General features: G+C 55.8%; 4 protein-coding genes across 4 annotated transcripts; 3 read left to right on the forward strand and 1 right to left on the reverse strand.

The window, feature by feature from the left end:
* The first annotated feature begins 886 nt into the window (after positions 1–886).
* Positions 887–2484, forward strand: GGS23DRAFT_251241 (mitochondrial ribosomal subunit protein-domain-containing protein). The gene is made up of 3 exons (XM_051512264.1): positions 887–1577; positions 1664–1950; positions 2049–2484. The coding sequence occupies exons 1-3, from the start codon at positions 1031–1033 to the stop codon at positions 2343–2345; spliced, it is 1131 nt and encodes a 376-aa protein (XP_051368856.1). The 5' UTR covers positions 887–1030; the 3' UTR covers positions 2346–2484.
* A 2971-nt stretch (positions 2485–5455) lies between these two features.
* Positions 5456–5843, forward strand: GGS23DRAFT_599796 (putative plasma membrane proteolipid 3; the record flags this gene model as incomplete). Its single annotated transcript, XM_051518976.1, has 3 exons — positions 5456–5472; positions 5575–5709; positions 5822–5843. The coding sequence occupies 3 exons, from the start codon at positions 5456–5458 to the stop codon at positions 5841–5843; spliced, it is 174 nt and encodes a 57-aa protein (XP_051368857.1).
* An 871-nt stretch (positions 5844–6714) lies between these two features.
* GGS23DRAFT_599797 (P-loop containing nucleoside triphosphate hydrolase protein) lies at positions 6715–8324 on the reverse strand (the record flags this gene model as incomplete). The annotated part of the gene is made up of 4 exons (XM_051518977.1): positions 6715–6744; positions 6796–7912; positions 8140–8149; positions 8231–8324. 4 exons carry the CDS (start codon positions 8322–8324, stop codon positions 6715–6717), a joined length of 1251 nt encoding a protein of 416 aa, XP_051368858.1.
* A 246-nt stretch (positions 8325–8570) lies between these two features.
* On the forward strand, positions 8571–10953 carry GGS23DRAFT_251381 (SET domain-containing protein). The gene is made up of 5 exons (XM_051512265.1): positions 8571–9144; positions 9215–9400; positions 9474–10026; positions 10168–10487; positions 10607–10953. The coding sequence occupies exons 1-5, from the start codon at positions 8878–8880 to the stop codon at positions 10715–10717; spliced, it is 1437 nt and encodes a 478-aa protein (XP_051368859.1). The 5' UTR covers positions 8571–8877; the 3' UTR covers positions 10718–10953.
* The last annotated feature ends 1381 nt before the right edge of the window (positions 10954–12334 follow it).

A 12334-nucleotide genomic window follows, 5' to 3' on the forward strand; every position in this document is an offset into this window, starting at 1 on the left:
AGCCTTGGTATTGAGAGGAACCTGCTCTGAGTTGACATTAGTTACACCCGTATACACCTGGCCTTGGTCTTGATGCCGTTCCACTAGCGGTGTCAACAGTGGAAGGCCGAAAGGCTGTACGAAGTCGATATGTGACGAGCCTCGCTACCCGAGATTAACGAAAGGGGAACGGTGACGTTCGGTCTGCTGAGTCTAAGAAGGCAAACGTCGGGTTGTGGGTAATTAAAGGTGGACGCTGAGGGCAGGCGGACGGGGGGGAGAACAAGAGGAAAGTCGTAACCTACCGCGCACCTACATTACCCGTAGATACCTGTGATGTTCGAGTGCTTCATGTATACATGTCCCCGTATTTTCACGCCTCTAACAGCACTTGCTACCGGATGAGCATAGGTATTGTATACGCTAGGACAATATTAGAAGTTGTTACCTGCCCACAATGATAGGTGCTACGTAACAACCCCCTCGCTGGTTGACTCGTCCCACAGAAGATTACGAGCGTATTGTTATAGTGCTAAGCTCTGTTGCGAATTTAGTCCTTAGGGGGTGTTGCGGGTCAATATCCATACGGCTGCCACGACCCGCTCTCCCTATTTTGCTTAGTTGTCGTCGGATGACGATGCCAGAAGTTCATTGAAGGTTCCATTCTTACAAAATAAACTGGCCGTCTCATCCGCCCGTCGGACTTTGGATTAATTGACCACCTAGCACCTATAGTATCTAGTTGTGTTGTTAATAGAGGGAGCCCGGCAAGCCACATGGAGATATCAAGGGAGAGCTATCGTGTGGCTGCGCGGACATCATGTCTGTGGCTGGTGGGGACGCGCTACCCCCTTACGTAGGTATATCTCCTTCCCGCATAAGCGATTGCAGGTTAGGTACCTATTCCCTGAAATTCAACATTCGCCGAAATCCAACTATCTACAATTTTGCGCCTCGACCCGAAGACGCAGCGCAGCGCATTGCAGCACCCTGCCCCCCTAGGTTCGACCGCTTCCGCTTGCATGTTCCTGGCACGTTGCCATTAATCGCCATGGCTTCTGGGGCCCGGTCGATACGGCTGTGCCTGCGGTCAGTCAGACCTGCGCCGATCCCGCCGCGGGTTGGCGGCCGGGCGCACGTCTCGAGACGAGCCCTCTCCTGGACGTCCGCGCGATGGTACCCCCCGACCGAAGGAGACAACGGCGAGGGGCCGCACCAGGGCGGGGCAGAAGGCGCCAATACGGGAGGACACCAGGGCGACGCCTCGAGCCAGACCAGAGCACAAGCCTCCGCGGAGGACCGGAGCGCGCCGTCGAGACGTTCAGGGCCCGACAATGACGAGTTGGCACGAATGAACGATCGAGCGTTAGCGGACGCAAATAACATCATGCTGAAGGCGACGACGCCGCCGAAAATCGACCTTCGACGAAGTTTTTGGAGCGAGGACGAGGAGGAGCCCGACCTTATCACGGACGAACGCACCGACGAGCAGTTCGACGAAGACGACATCATGAGCTTAGCGCACGGCAAGCTGGAGGAGTTCCGGGAGTTCAGAGAATACGCCCGCATTGCGGCTTGGGAGATGCCGCTGCTATCTAGTGAGTGCGCACTCACGCATGGGCCTATCCGTAGGGGGAGAGGGGGGGGGCGGCAGGGGCATGGAGTTTATTAATGGCGTAAATAGAGCTGGCGGTCCCGTTCGCGCCGCCGACCGCCCAGGAGCCGCTGCGGTTCCGATACACGAGCTACATGGGCGAGTTCCACCCGGCCGAGAACAAGGTCGTGGTCGAATTCTCGCCGAGGGACCTGCCGCTGGACGAGGCGCAGAAGCTCAAGCTGAAGAAGCTGCTGGGCTCCCGCTACAACCCGGAAACGGACATCGCCAAGATGAGCTGCGAGCAGTTCGAGCACCAGGCGCAGAACAAGCGATACCTCAGCGACCTGGTCGACAAGCTAATAGTGGAGGCAAAGGTACGTCCGGGCTCGGCCCGCCCCATGCAACCCCGATCACACCGCATTCGCATATATAGCTACATCTCCATGCCATGCTCATCGCGTCCCCCCTCTAGGACACGACCGATACGTTCGAGGACGTGCCGCTCGATACGAGGCACCACCGGTTCAAGATCAAGCCCAAGTTCCCGCGGGAATGGCGGATGTCGGATGAGCGGCGCAGGTTCCTCGCCGACACGCGGCAGCAGTCGCTGCTGCTCGACGAGAGGAAGGAGGCCGAGGGCACCTTGATCGACGGCAAGGAGAAGCTCGAACAGTTTTTCAACCCGCAGGAGGCCGAGGAGCAATTACCGGAGTACGCCAGGGCCGGCTTGCTCCAAGGCACTCCTAAATCAACACGTCTGCGATTCTGATGTAGCGATGTATACCTTGCCATCACTCACTACGTGGATGGCGCCGAGCTGCCGACGCTCACTGTATAAATGTAAAATATAGGTATATCTATACATTCGCGGCCAGCCTAAAGAAGAGGAAGAAGAAGAAAACACCTTCCAAGGACGGCCTCCGTCGCCTGACCGCGTCGTCACCATCCCACTAGTAGTAGTAGTAGACGCTACCGGTGAGTAGTCAAGTCGTGTTATAGATCCAGCCAGGAATCGAGATGGTACAGTTCGGTAAGATGTCTTCTGAATGTCCTGCGAGACGGACGGTAGCTCTCTCGGCCCCGCGCTGCAATCTAGGCTCGTCAAGGCCTCAAAACTCGGGTGCGGTCTACTTGTATTCCTTCGCATGACGATGTCCCCTATGGCCCCGGCGGGTTCGAACGCGTGTACGAGCAGTTTATTACATGTGTATGAGGCATGTAGTTTGTTTGTGATACTACCTGTCTTGCTCCGGATACGTAGGGCTCTCTTATGTGTATGTACCTGCTCATAGTTATAGGACCTAGACCCTCGATAAATGGGTTCGTGACAGTCGTTTCCTCGGAGCGCGACACATCACTTTTCTTTCGCTAAAGCTCGGAGGGGATTTTCCACTCGGACCCTGATGCGGGCAAGCGTCCCTGCCGCTATCCGGCTCGAAGGCCAGGTAGGGGAAGGCCGTGGGCTGGTTTCAAGAGGCGTGGCTGGTAGGTTACCCATATAATCTTTCCACAGACATGGTAGCGTCCTATCCGATGCGACCCCTCGCGCGAGGGCTAAACAAAGACATTGTAGAACTCCTGTCCGGCACGAGCCATGAGAGTGCGCGCGAAGCATGCGAAGCATGGCTTAGAGCTGGCTCATCCCACCATTAGCAGCCATGAACTGCAACACGCGCAGGATGCCGCTGTTTCTGCGACAATAGGTTCTCTCTCAGACTGGTTTCTCTTAGACTAGGCGCAGTTCCTCTGCGGTCAAAAAGCTGTCTGGCCCCGGATGGTCTCGACCCTTGGAGACCAACTGCTGGCCGCACGTCCATGCGCGAGAACAGAGCGCCAAGGCGGGTTTCGGCAATGTGGTAAGTCGGTGTTGAAATGCTCCTGCGATAAGCTAATCATCAAGAGCCTGGGGACGGCAAATCGGCTATGGATAACTAGCAGATTTCAGCCCCTCTGACGGCGGGCGACCCTATCTCTGCAACGGGAAGCATTAAGCGCTAAAGTGGGTAATCGACTTGCCCTCTTTGATAGAAGGTAACGAGGCCGATAGGATGGATTGGGACTGGACGCAAAGCCGCTCTGGCAGGCTCGGCCCTGTGGTACTGGCTGGCCCGGTGCAGGCGGCGACGCAGTCGTGCCCTGGTATCGGATCGACGCTGGTGAAAATGGCCGTGATCGAAGCCAAGTGTTAACCGTTACTTACGTGCGTATATGCCGGCTATGCCGAATGGTCTATGGACCCGGAGAGGGGAGACAGAGAGAGAGAGAGAGAGAGAGAGGCTTGGCAGTGCTACGTAGTAAGCATATGCGTGTCAGGAGTTGTTTGCGAGGCGAATCGAAGGCAGGGGGTCACGGAAAAGAGATTCGCAGAGCTTGGTAGCGCACCGCGCGCGTCTGCGACCTTGACCAGCTGAGGATGACGAACGCCGATGGGATTAGCCGCCATACTACCTCCTACCTGTGTAGAAAACGGAGATGTTTCTCTCAGGGCGAAGCTGGCGGGCGCGCGTCAAGCCACAGTCGTATCGAGGCTGTGCTGTCCACGCGGGGTCTGTGCATTACGTAGGTAGATGTATGAGTATGAATACAGTACCTACCTAAGGCGAGGCCCGCCTGAGGCTCATGTCGACTACGCCATACGAAGTGACGTCACGCCACCCAACCCCTACGCAAGCTTCCTTTCCCGCTGAGGTCGTGATGCTGTCACTGTTATGTCGGGTGCTGGACGATTGACGGAACCAAGGCGCCAATTGCAGGCACTATAGATGTATGGAGGCATGTACCTGCTTGCCCGGTCTTTATCCAGAGGTACCTGGGTACAGTGCACTACGGACGGAGGTTACCTAAGAGGTAGGTACCTCTGAGGGACGACGCGCAGGGATCAGGTCCTGGTGCCCGGCTAATGGATGCCGGGCCAGGGAGCTTACGCACAACTCGCGAACAAGATGTATGACGCAGCGGCTCGTGGCAGGTTGGGGCGAGTTTGCGACCTGGTTCCGTTGCCAATACATCATTGTCCGGGGCCTTCGGCCAACGAGAATCAGAGCAACGTCCGGGACGGCGCAGCCTCTTTCTTGGTCCTGTTATTACGGCACAAAGGTGAATGATGAATCCAATGCAGGGTGGGCCGTATCCTGTGGCCGCACCGGCGCTGCTGGCCTTTGCCACGGTTGGCTACTTCGAATGGATCGATGTATGGATCGATGCCCAGGCGAATTCAGAGGTGGTGACACCTGAGGTCAGTACAGGTACTTTAGGTAGGCAGGTAGGTACCTAACCTCGGTGCCTTCTACCCTGGAGCCCTTTTTCGAGGGGGCTAGGTAGGTACATACCTACCTGCCTAGGAGGTACCTCTATCCGTGGATGCATAAGAGGTGTTTAGGCAAGGCACGCAGGGCAATCCTTGGTATCTAGCAGGTACCTGCGAGATGGGGGAGGCAGGTACCTATGTGCCCAAGGGAGAAGGTGGGTAGGTGCTGCACCTCTCCGCCCACTTGAGGTCTGTTGGCTGGGGTATGTATCGTGATGTATTGGTACCTGCCCACGGGGGGAACTGAGCTCGCCAGCTCCCGATTTCTTTGCTATGCGAGAACGCTCTGCGGGAACCCGCACCTGTCTCTTATTTAAACGGTACGCCCTCCCCCTCTCCTTGGCTGCTTTTCTTCTTGAATCTCTGTTCTACCGCTCCTCTCTACTCCTCTTGACGTAACCCATCTCGACACAACTACCCGCTTCAGCTCTCGCTCGTCTATAAGCTACCTAGACACGCACACAAAGTATCGAGTTCGTCGACAACCTACCCCGTACTACCGCCCCGTTTGCTCAAGTCGCGCCTTAGCGAGTCTTTATATAAAGACGCTCGACTAGACCTCGTCGTCCAAGATGCCTTTCACTGCTAGGTAAGAACGCCATAGCGCGCAGGTCTACTGCGCATCCTGACGTCAACGGCACACCCGTACCGCAGAGGACCCCGTGCTAACGAGCTCTGCTCCCGCATACAGCGATATCTGCAAGATCATTCTTGCCATCATCCTCCCGCCCGTCGGTGTGTTGCTGGAGCGAGGATGCGGTGCTGATTTCTGCATCAACATCCTGCTCACCATCCTGGGATACATCCCCGGCATCATCCACGCGCTGTACGTTACCCCCCGGTCACGCCCGTTCAAACGGCTATTACACCGTCAAGCTGGCCCGATTCTGACACGAACGGATGGATCGGATGGTGCTAACACATGCAAACCCCTGCAGGTACATCATATTGAAATACTAAGCTGCGCCCAGAACGCTCCATAACCATAGACGGCATGGGAAAAGTGTGGACCAGTAAAGTGGCGGCGTAGGGGCTCGTGATATTTCGACGGCACTTGCCGGAACTCAACTTCAACCAGTTTCTTTCCGACATTGTCGATTCCCTTCTCTCATCATCGGAAACATCGATGATCAGCTTTGGCTGATGGGTGGGCGGTAGTTGGGCCGGATCGACACCAAATCGCCGTCACCCAACCTCCTTACCCACATTCTAATCCACTTTCAACCGATTCCGGCGTGGCGCGATGTCCTCGTTTCTGTTCTCCCGAATCAGACAATGCTCGGCACACATCGGAAGTCGGCAACTAACGACAGCTCGTCCTGGACGGGCAAGAGAATCCGGGGTTAGCTGGGCAATGCTCGGTACATACGCGTTTTTTTTTTTTTCCTTTTCGCAACGGTCTTAGAAAAGATACATTAGCATTAATGATGCCGAATTTCGATACCCATACTACAATTGAAACTTCCATTCGATTCTTCCGTCGATTATTTACATCGTGGTCCTGCCTTCATTATTGCACCAACCAAGGTCTCTCCCCCCTTGGCGAATCAGCAACCCCTCCAGTCAGATGGGGAAGAACGGATCAGTCGGCACTACGGTAGTGCAGCAAAAGGCGGTCTATTTCCAGTAAAATCCAGCATGAAACGCGGAGCGCAGGCTACCTTCACCCGATCCTAGGTTAAATTACGCTGTATGAGGACGTGTCAAATGGAGAAATCTTAGCCCACGCTCCGCGTAGCCCGCCTGAACGCGTTGAGGTCGAGGAATCACATCTAATTTGCGTTGTGCCCGCCCAATGACTTCTTTTATATATAAAAACAGCTGCATTAAATTACGCTCTTCCGATTTTGAATGATAAAACCTATCCATTATCGTAAGCATTGCTCCAATGTAGCTGGGCCGGGCAGCTTACGTCGTTCTTGCCTACGGAGACGATAGCGTCCTCGGAGACGCGCACGCCGCCGACGCCCTCGACGTAGGCGATAGGCGCGTCGCCCATGACCTTCCTGGCGACGTCGCCGACGGTCGTGTTCTTCTTGACGAGGACGCAGTCGCGGAAGGCGAAGCGGGAGTCGGACCCGGAGCTGAAGGTGGAGACGTTGCGGACGGGGAAGACGGGGACGAGGCCGAGGACCTCGGCGGCCTTGGCGAGGACCTGGACGACGCCGGTGGAGCCGTACCGGAAGAGGATGAGGTCGCGGTACTCCTCGATGGCGGCGCGGTTCTTGTCGTCGAGCTCGCGGAGGCCGCCGCCTTCGGGGTCGCCGTCGGCGATGAGGTCGTCGCGGGTGTCGGCGAACTCGCCGCCCTCGGTGTAGCGGACGTAGCCCTGCTTGGCCATCTTGCGGAAGAAGAGCTCGGCCTTGGCGGAGCAGGCGACGACGAGGTTGGGGTCCTGCATCTTGGCGATCTTGGCGATGTTCTTGTCGGCGTCGGCGTCGTCGATCTTGTTGAGGGCGATGACGGTGGGGAACTTCTCGTCGGTGAAGGCGGCGACGACGCGGTCGACCGTCTCCTCGGACCAGCTCTCGAGCGGCTCCTTGAGGCCGAGGCGGTCGAGGGTGCGGGCGACGACGGCGGCGGTGCTACCGTAGCCGGAGAATTGGGCCTGGAGGGTCTCGACGGCGGTGGCCTTGACGGCGACGTGGCGCCGCTTGATGGAGCCCCACCGCTCCCAGAGGTTGCCCTTGATCCAGGCGACGATCTCGCTGCGGAGCCAGGCGATGTCCTGGGAGGGGTCGTAGCCGCGGGTGTTCTCGCCCTCGGCATTGGTGCGGCCGCTGGCGTCGACAACATGGATGAGCGCGTCGGCGTGGCGGAGGTCGTCGAGGAACTTGTTGCCGAGGCCCTTGCCCTGGTGGGCGCCGGGCACGAGGCCGGCGACGTCGAGCAGCTCGACCGGCACGGAGCGCCGGCCGTCGACGCAGGAGCCGTAGTTGGGCCGGCACTTGTCCTTGACGCCGAAGCGCTCGCACGCGCACCGTATCTGGAGGTAGCCGATGGCTCGCTGCGGATCGATAGTCGTGAAGCTAGAGAGGGGGGGCAGCGGCGGAGAAGAGACGGCGCGTGGTCAGCTACACGATAAGTCGCAAAGACGGACGGATCCTCGTATCATGTCAACTCTTCTTTCTCCCTCCCCTCTCCCCATCATAGCCTCCGGAGGATGCTCACACGTAGACATAGCATATATCCCTACACATATATATGCACGATTCTATGATAATGATAGGGAGGTAGCTAGAGGGTGTTTGCGTACGGATAGTTCCCTGTTGCCGCATCAAAATGTATCAGCGCCGCAGCTCGGGTCGGGCGTTATGACTGGAGGTTGGCCGCCGGGCTCGACCCACCAACTTTGGACGTCGCATCGGTCAGGCTGTTGAGCGTCGTGCTCTTGCCGGCGGAGGGCTTGCCGACGAGGCCGATGAGGGGATCCCGCGGCATTGTCGGAGTCGGCCGCGGGGGGCGGCGATGCTCGCGCTAGCTCGGGCGGTGGGCCCGGTTGGACTCGGTAGGGGTTCTACTCTCGGGAGCGCGCGGTCGCGGTCGCAGACGGAGGATTCGGGGTCCCTCGAGGGAAGTTGAGAGAGGTGGTAGGCTGTGGTTGCGAAGAGGGGGGGGCGATATAAAAAGAAGGGATGTTGGAGAGAGGAGAGGGGATGATCGACGCCGATCTGCACCGCTACATGTCCCCTGCTTGATGATGGTTGTCGAAGTGAAAATTCGGGCCGGTGGTTAGACTTCGAAGAGGCTGAAGCGAATCAGCCACACTAGCACCGTGGCTTTACCCTTCCTACTAACGTAGATGCATTGCATCATTGGTGTCTCAAAAGGGTTAATCTTGTTATCGTATCTTATCGAGAAGAAGCTCTTGAGTAGTAAAGCCCCTACGCAGTTCGTCTCCGCCTACTATCTACGTGACCACTGAACTCGGTTCTGGGCAGTGCTGTGAGGTGGTGGAGTCAATCTATCTTCGACTTCATACAGTATCTCGAACATGCGGCGCGGCCACTTTTCGTTGACCGACCTGCCCGCCTGGTGTGCTTTAAACGATGTCACCTTCGTCAATGTCAAAGCTGCGGACATCGGCGGCCGAGGCTACGGCTTGATAGCCGAGAGGGACTTGGTTAATGAAGACGACAACTTCGAGCTTCCCACTCTTCTCACCGTCCCTAAGGAGCTCATCATCTCGGCCGAGGGCGTGGCCGAGTATGCCAGGGAAAATAAGGAATTCCGACAGCTTCTGGACGCCGCAGGGCATCGGGTTGGTTTCAGCCGAAGCTCCTAGGAACCTACACGGTGTGCTCTATTAGGTATACTAATCATGCGGATAGTCAACCAGAGGCGATATCTTGTTGTTCCTCTTGGTCCAATTGGTGTTATCTTCGCCTGATTATGAAGGCGGCCACGGGCCCTCAATACCGTGGACGCAGTACTTCAGTTTGCTCCCGGCGCAGGTACCGGTTCCTACGATGTGGACCGAGTCGGAGCTTTCCCTCCTCAGGGGCACTTCTCTCGAGGTGAGCTACAACGGGGATTTAGTATTTCAGTGAGGGATATTCTTAAGGCACTCGAACTAACGCCTTTGTCCAGTCAGCAGTGTCTGCCAAACTATCAGTGTTGACGAAGGAATTTGACGAGCTTCGTGCGAAGGTATCAGAGCTTCCATACTGGGACGAACTTCTGTCAATAGACGAGGCCGTCACGACTCACGACTGGGTTCTTCTCGACGCTCTCTATAGGTCGCGCTCACTCGGTTTGCCTAAGTCCGGAGAGTCGATGGTGCCATGCCTCGATTTAGTCAACCACTCCAGCAACCCTACTGCCTACTTTGAAGAGAATGGCAAGGGGGAAACAGTTCTGTATCTACGGAAGGGATATGCGGTGTCCTCTGGTAGCGAAATCACTATCGATTACGGACAGGATAAGTCCCCGGCGGAGTTTCTGTTCAGCTATGGCTTCATCGACCCGGACTCGACCGCGAAGAGCCTGGTCCTACCGTTAGAACCGATGGATGATGACCCCCTTGGACTCGCGAAACTCCACGCCTTCGGCACGCCGCCGAAACTGAGACTATCGGAAAACGAGGATGGTAGCCTCCAGTGGGTCGGCCCTTTTGTTTATCTTATGTGTTTGAATGAAGAAGGTAAGTCTTTTCTGATACCCGCGTGAGCTATTCCACGGTATAGACACGAAGAGGCAGTGCCTCAGATGATGTAACCATTTGGGCTCCTTTACGATCAAGACCCAAATTTCTTAGAGTGAAGCTAAGCTCAAACTTATGCAGATGGCCTACGATTCAGGGTTATACAGGAAACAGACGGTTCTCGCCATTTGGGTATGTTTTGGAACGAAACCGACATCACGGCCGTACCACAGACGATTCAAGATCTCATTCGTGGTCATGAACTGGAACGGATATTTGAGCTGCGTGCTGTGACAGTCGTCTTGGGCATCATTCAGGACCAAATGAGGCAGCTCGCCGACGGTCAGGATGAAGACAGGATACCTGGGTTGGCACGGGTTGAAATCGCACAGGCTACGTCCCGCCTAAGAACCCTCGAGGCAGAAATGCTCGAGGAGAGCTTAAGTATATTGGAGGACCAGGTCAGTCAGATCTCTAACTTCTGTGGATATTCTCGGATGCTGGGCCGGATATCACCTTACCTTACGACTATCCGATTTTTCTCGCTTAGGAAAAACTCTCTAACGCTAGTCTTTGATAGAGGTCACAATTACTCTCAGATCCCACAGTGGTGGAATATTTACGGTTGATGGAACACAACCAAGATGACCACAACATGGAGACCGATCACAACGAAGACGACTTTAGCTAGGACACCCCCGTGGCATCTTAACCCTCGCACTCGCCTACGCCGGCTATAGGAGATGCGGAATTTATGGCATATAGTACCGCTGCATTTCATTCATTTCCCTGGCGGCACGAATACAGCTAATATGATTGCAGTATTAGACTAGGGTACGGGGCGGCCTGAGAGCCTTCGACCTGGTTGCCACGGACACACGAACCCCGTCGTTAAAGAATCGAAGGAGGGATAGCTGGCAGAAGTGGCCTGGGACGACTAGCAATCTGTGGTCGGTTAGGCATCACAAGAATATCATAGCACAACTGATACCCTACTTACAGCATTGACGATTTTGAGAAATAATCTGTAAAATTGTGTCGCAGGTTTCTATGGCCTTTCGGGCATACATTTCGGGCCGAGATTTCCAAGCCAACCAGTATCATGAATAATATTCGATACCGTTTTTATACATGCCGTCTAACCCACGTCCGGGGCCGGTCCCTTACATGAGTCGACATAGAATCCCACGCTGTGACCCTCGTCGCCGATTTACCCAGGGAGTAGGCGCTTTTAGCCGGCAGTGACCCTCAACCAGGCTGGGAGAAGAGAAGTCTCGATGTGGCATCTCGATGTGGAAAGGGTCAATCACCTTCAAGGCGAAACCCCTTAGAAACGGGCCGTAGATAAATCGTGGCCCTTTAGGGACGAATGCCTGCCGCCTAACCCTCTCACATCGCCCTGTCGCGCTGATCCCAACAGCCACTCGGATCATCTGTACGACCTCGAGTCATGTATGGAGTCGCATTTGGCCGACGACGTGCCTCAAACCTTTTCTTTTCCCTCTCCCTATCCCCTTTTCAGTAGAATATTAGACGATCAATTGTAGCTATTCATCAATAGCAAACGACTCTTTCCCGTAGAAAAATGAATGCGGGGAAAAGATCGACAAGGCGAATTGACTGACGGTTCCTAGCAAACTAGGGAGAGATCCGACGATGCATCTAGAAATATCTTAATGTCGTCGTAGTCGATCGCGCGTGTAGTCGCGTCGGCCATGTCTCCCCTTCCCCCCTTCCCTCCCCTACACAGGCGGCGGCGAATCAAGGAACCAGGAGCCTGGCCCAGGTCTGCGTATCGCCTCGATGCTTCCGCCAAGCGCCGGAGCTGTAATGGATGCGAACCACTATCGTCATTATCTCCTTGGTGATCGTCCTCACACTCTCCAACGTTGCGGTCTGCACCTACACGTTGATCGACGCATGAATCTGGTTATCTGCTCTATTTTATTTAGCGTCACAAGCGGCGTTGACTTGGCGACGATGACCGAGAGGTGAAGGCACTTATGAGTAAGAAACCGGGTTCCCCAAGCTCGTCCTGTTGGAGACAAGATCCTTGGTGTCTCCCAACCCACCTCCTACCCCAACCGTCGCCCTGCATATTTACCTACAACATAGTAGGTATGGATATACACCTACACATCTACGAGTACACACGCACACGCTTGCACACACGCAGGAACCGGCTGGCCGAGGTGATGAGAAGGCGGGAAGAGGAGAAGGGAGAGGGCGAGGGAGAGGGACGAAGAAGAAAAACCGGGGTGCGTCGATAAAAAAAGGGGGGGAGGAGGGGGGAGGGGAGGATCTCACG

Source organism: Durotheca rogersii (genome assembly GCF_024521655.1).
Source record: "Durotheca rogersii strain YMJ 92031201 chromosome Unknown GGS23scaffold_26, whole genome shotgun sequence".
NCBI classification, from domain to species: Eukaryota; Fungi; Ascomycota; class Sordariomycetes; order Xylariales; family Xylariaceae; genus Durotheca; species Durotheca rogersii.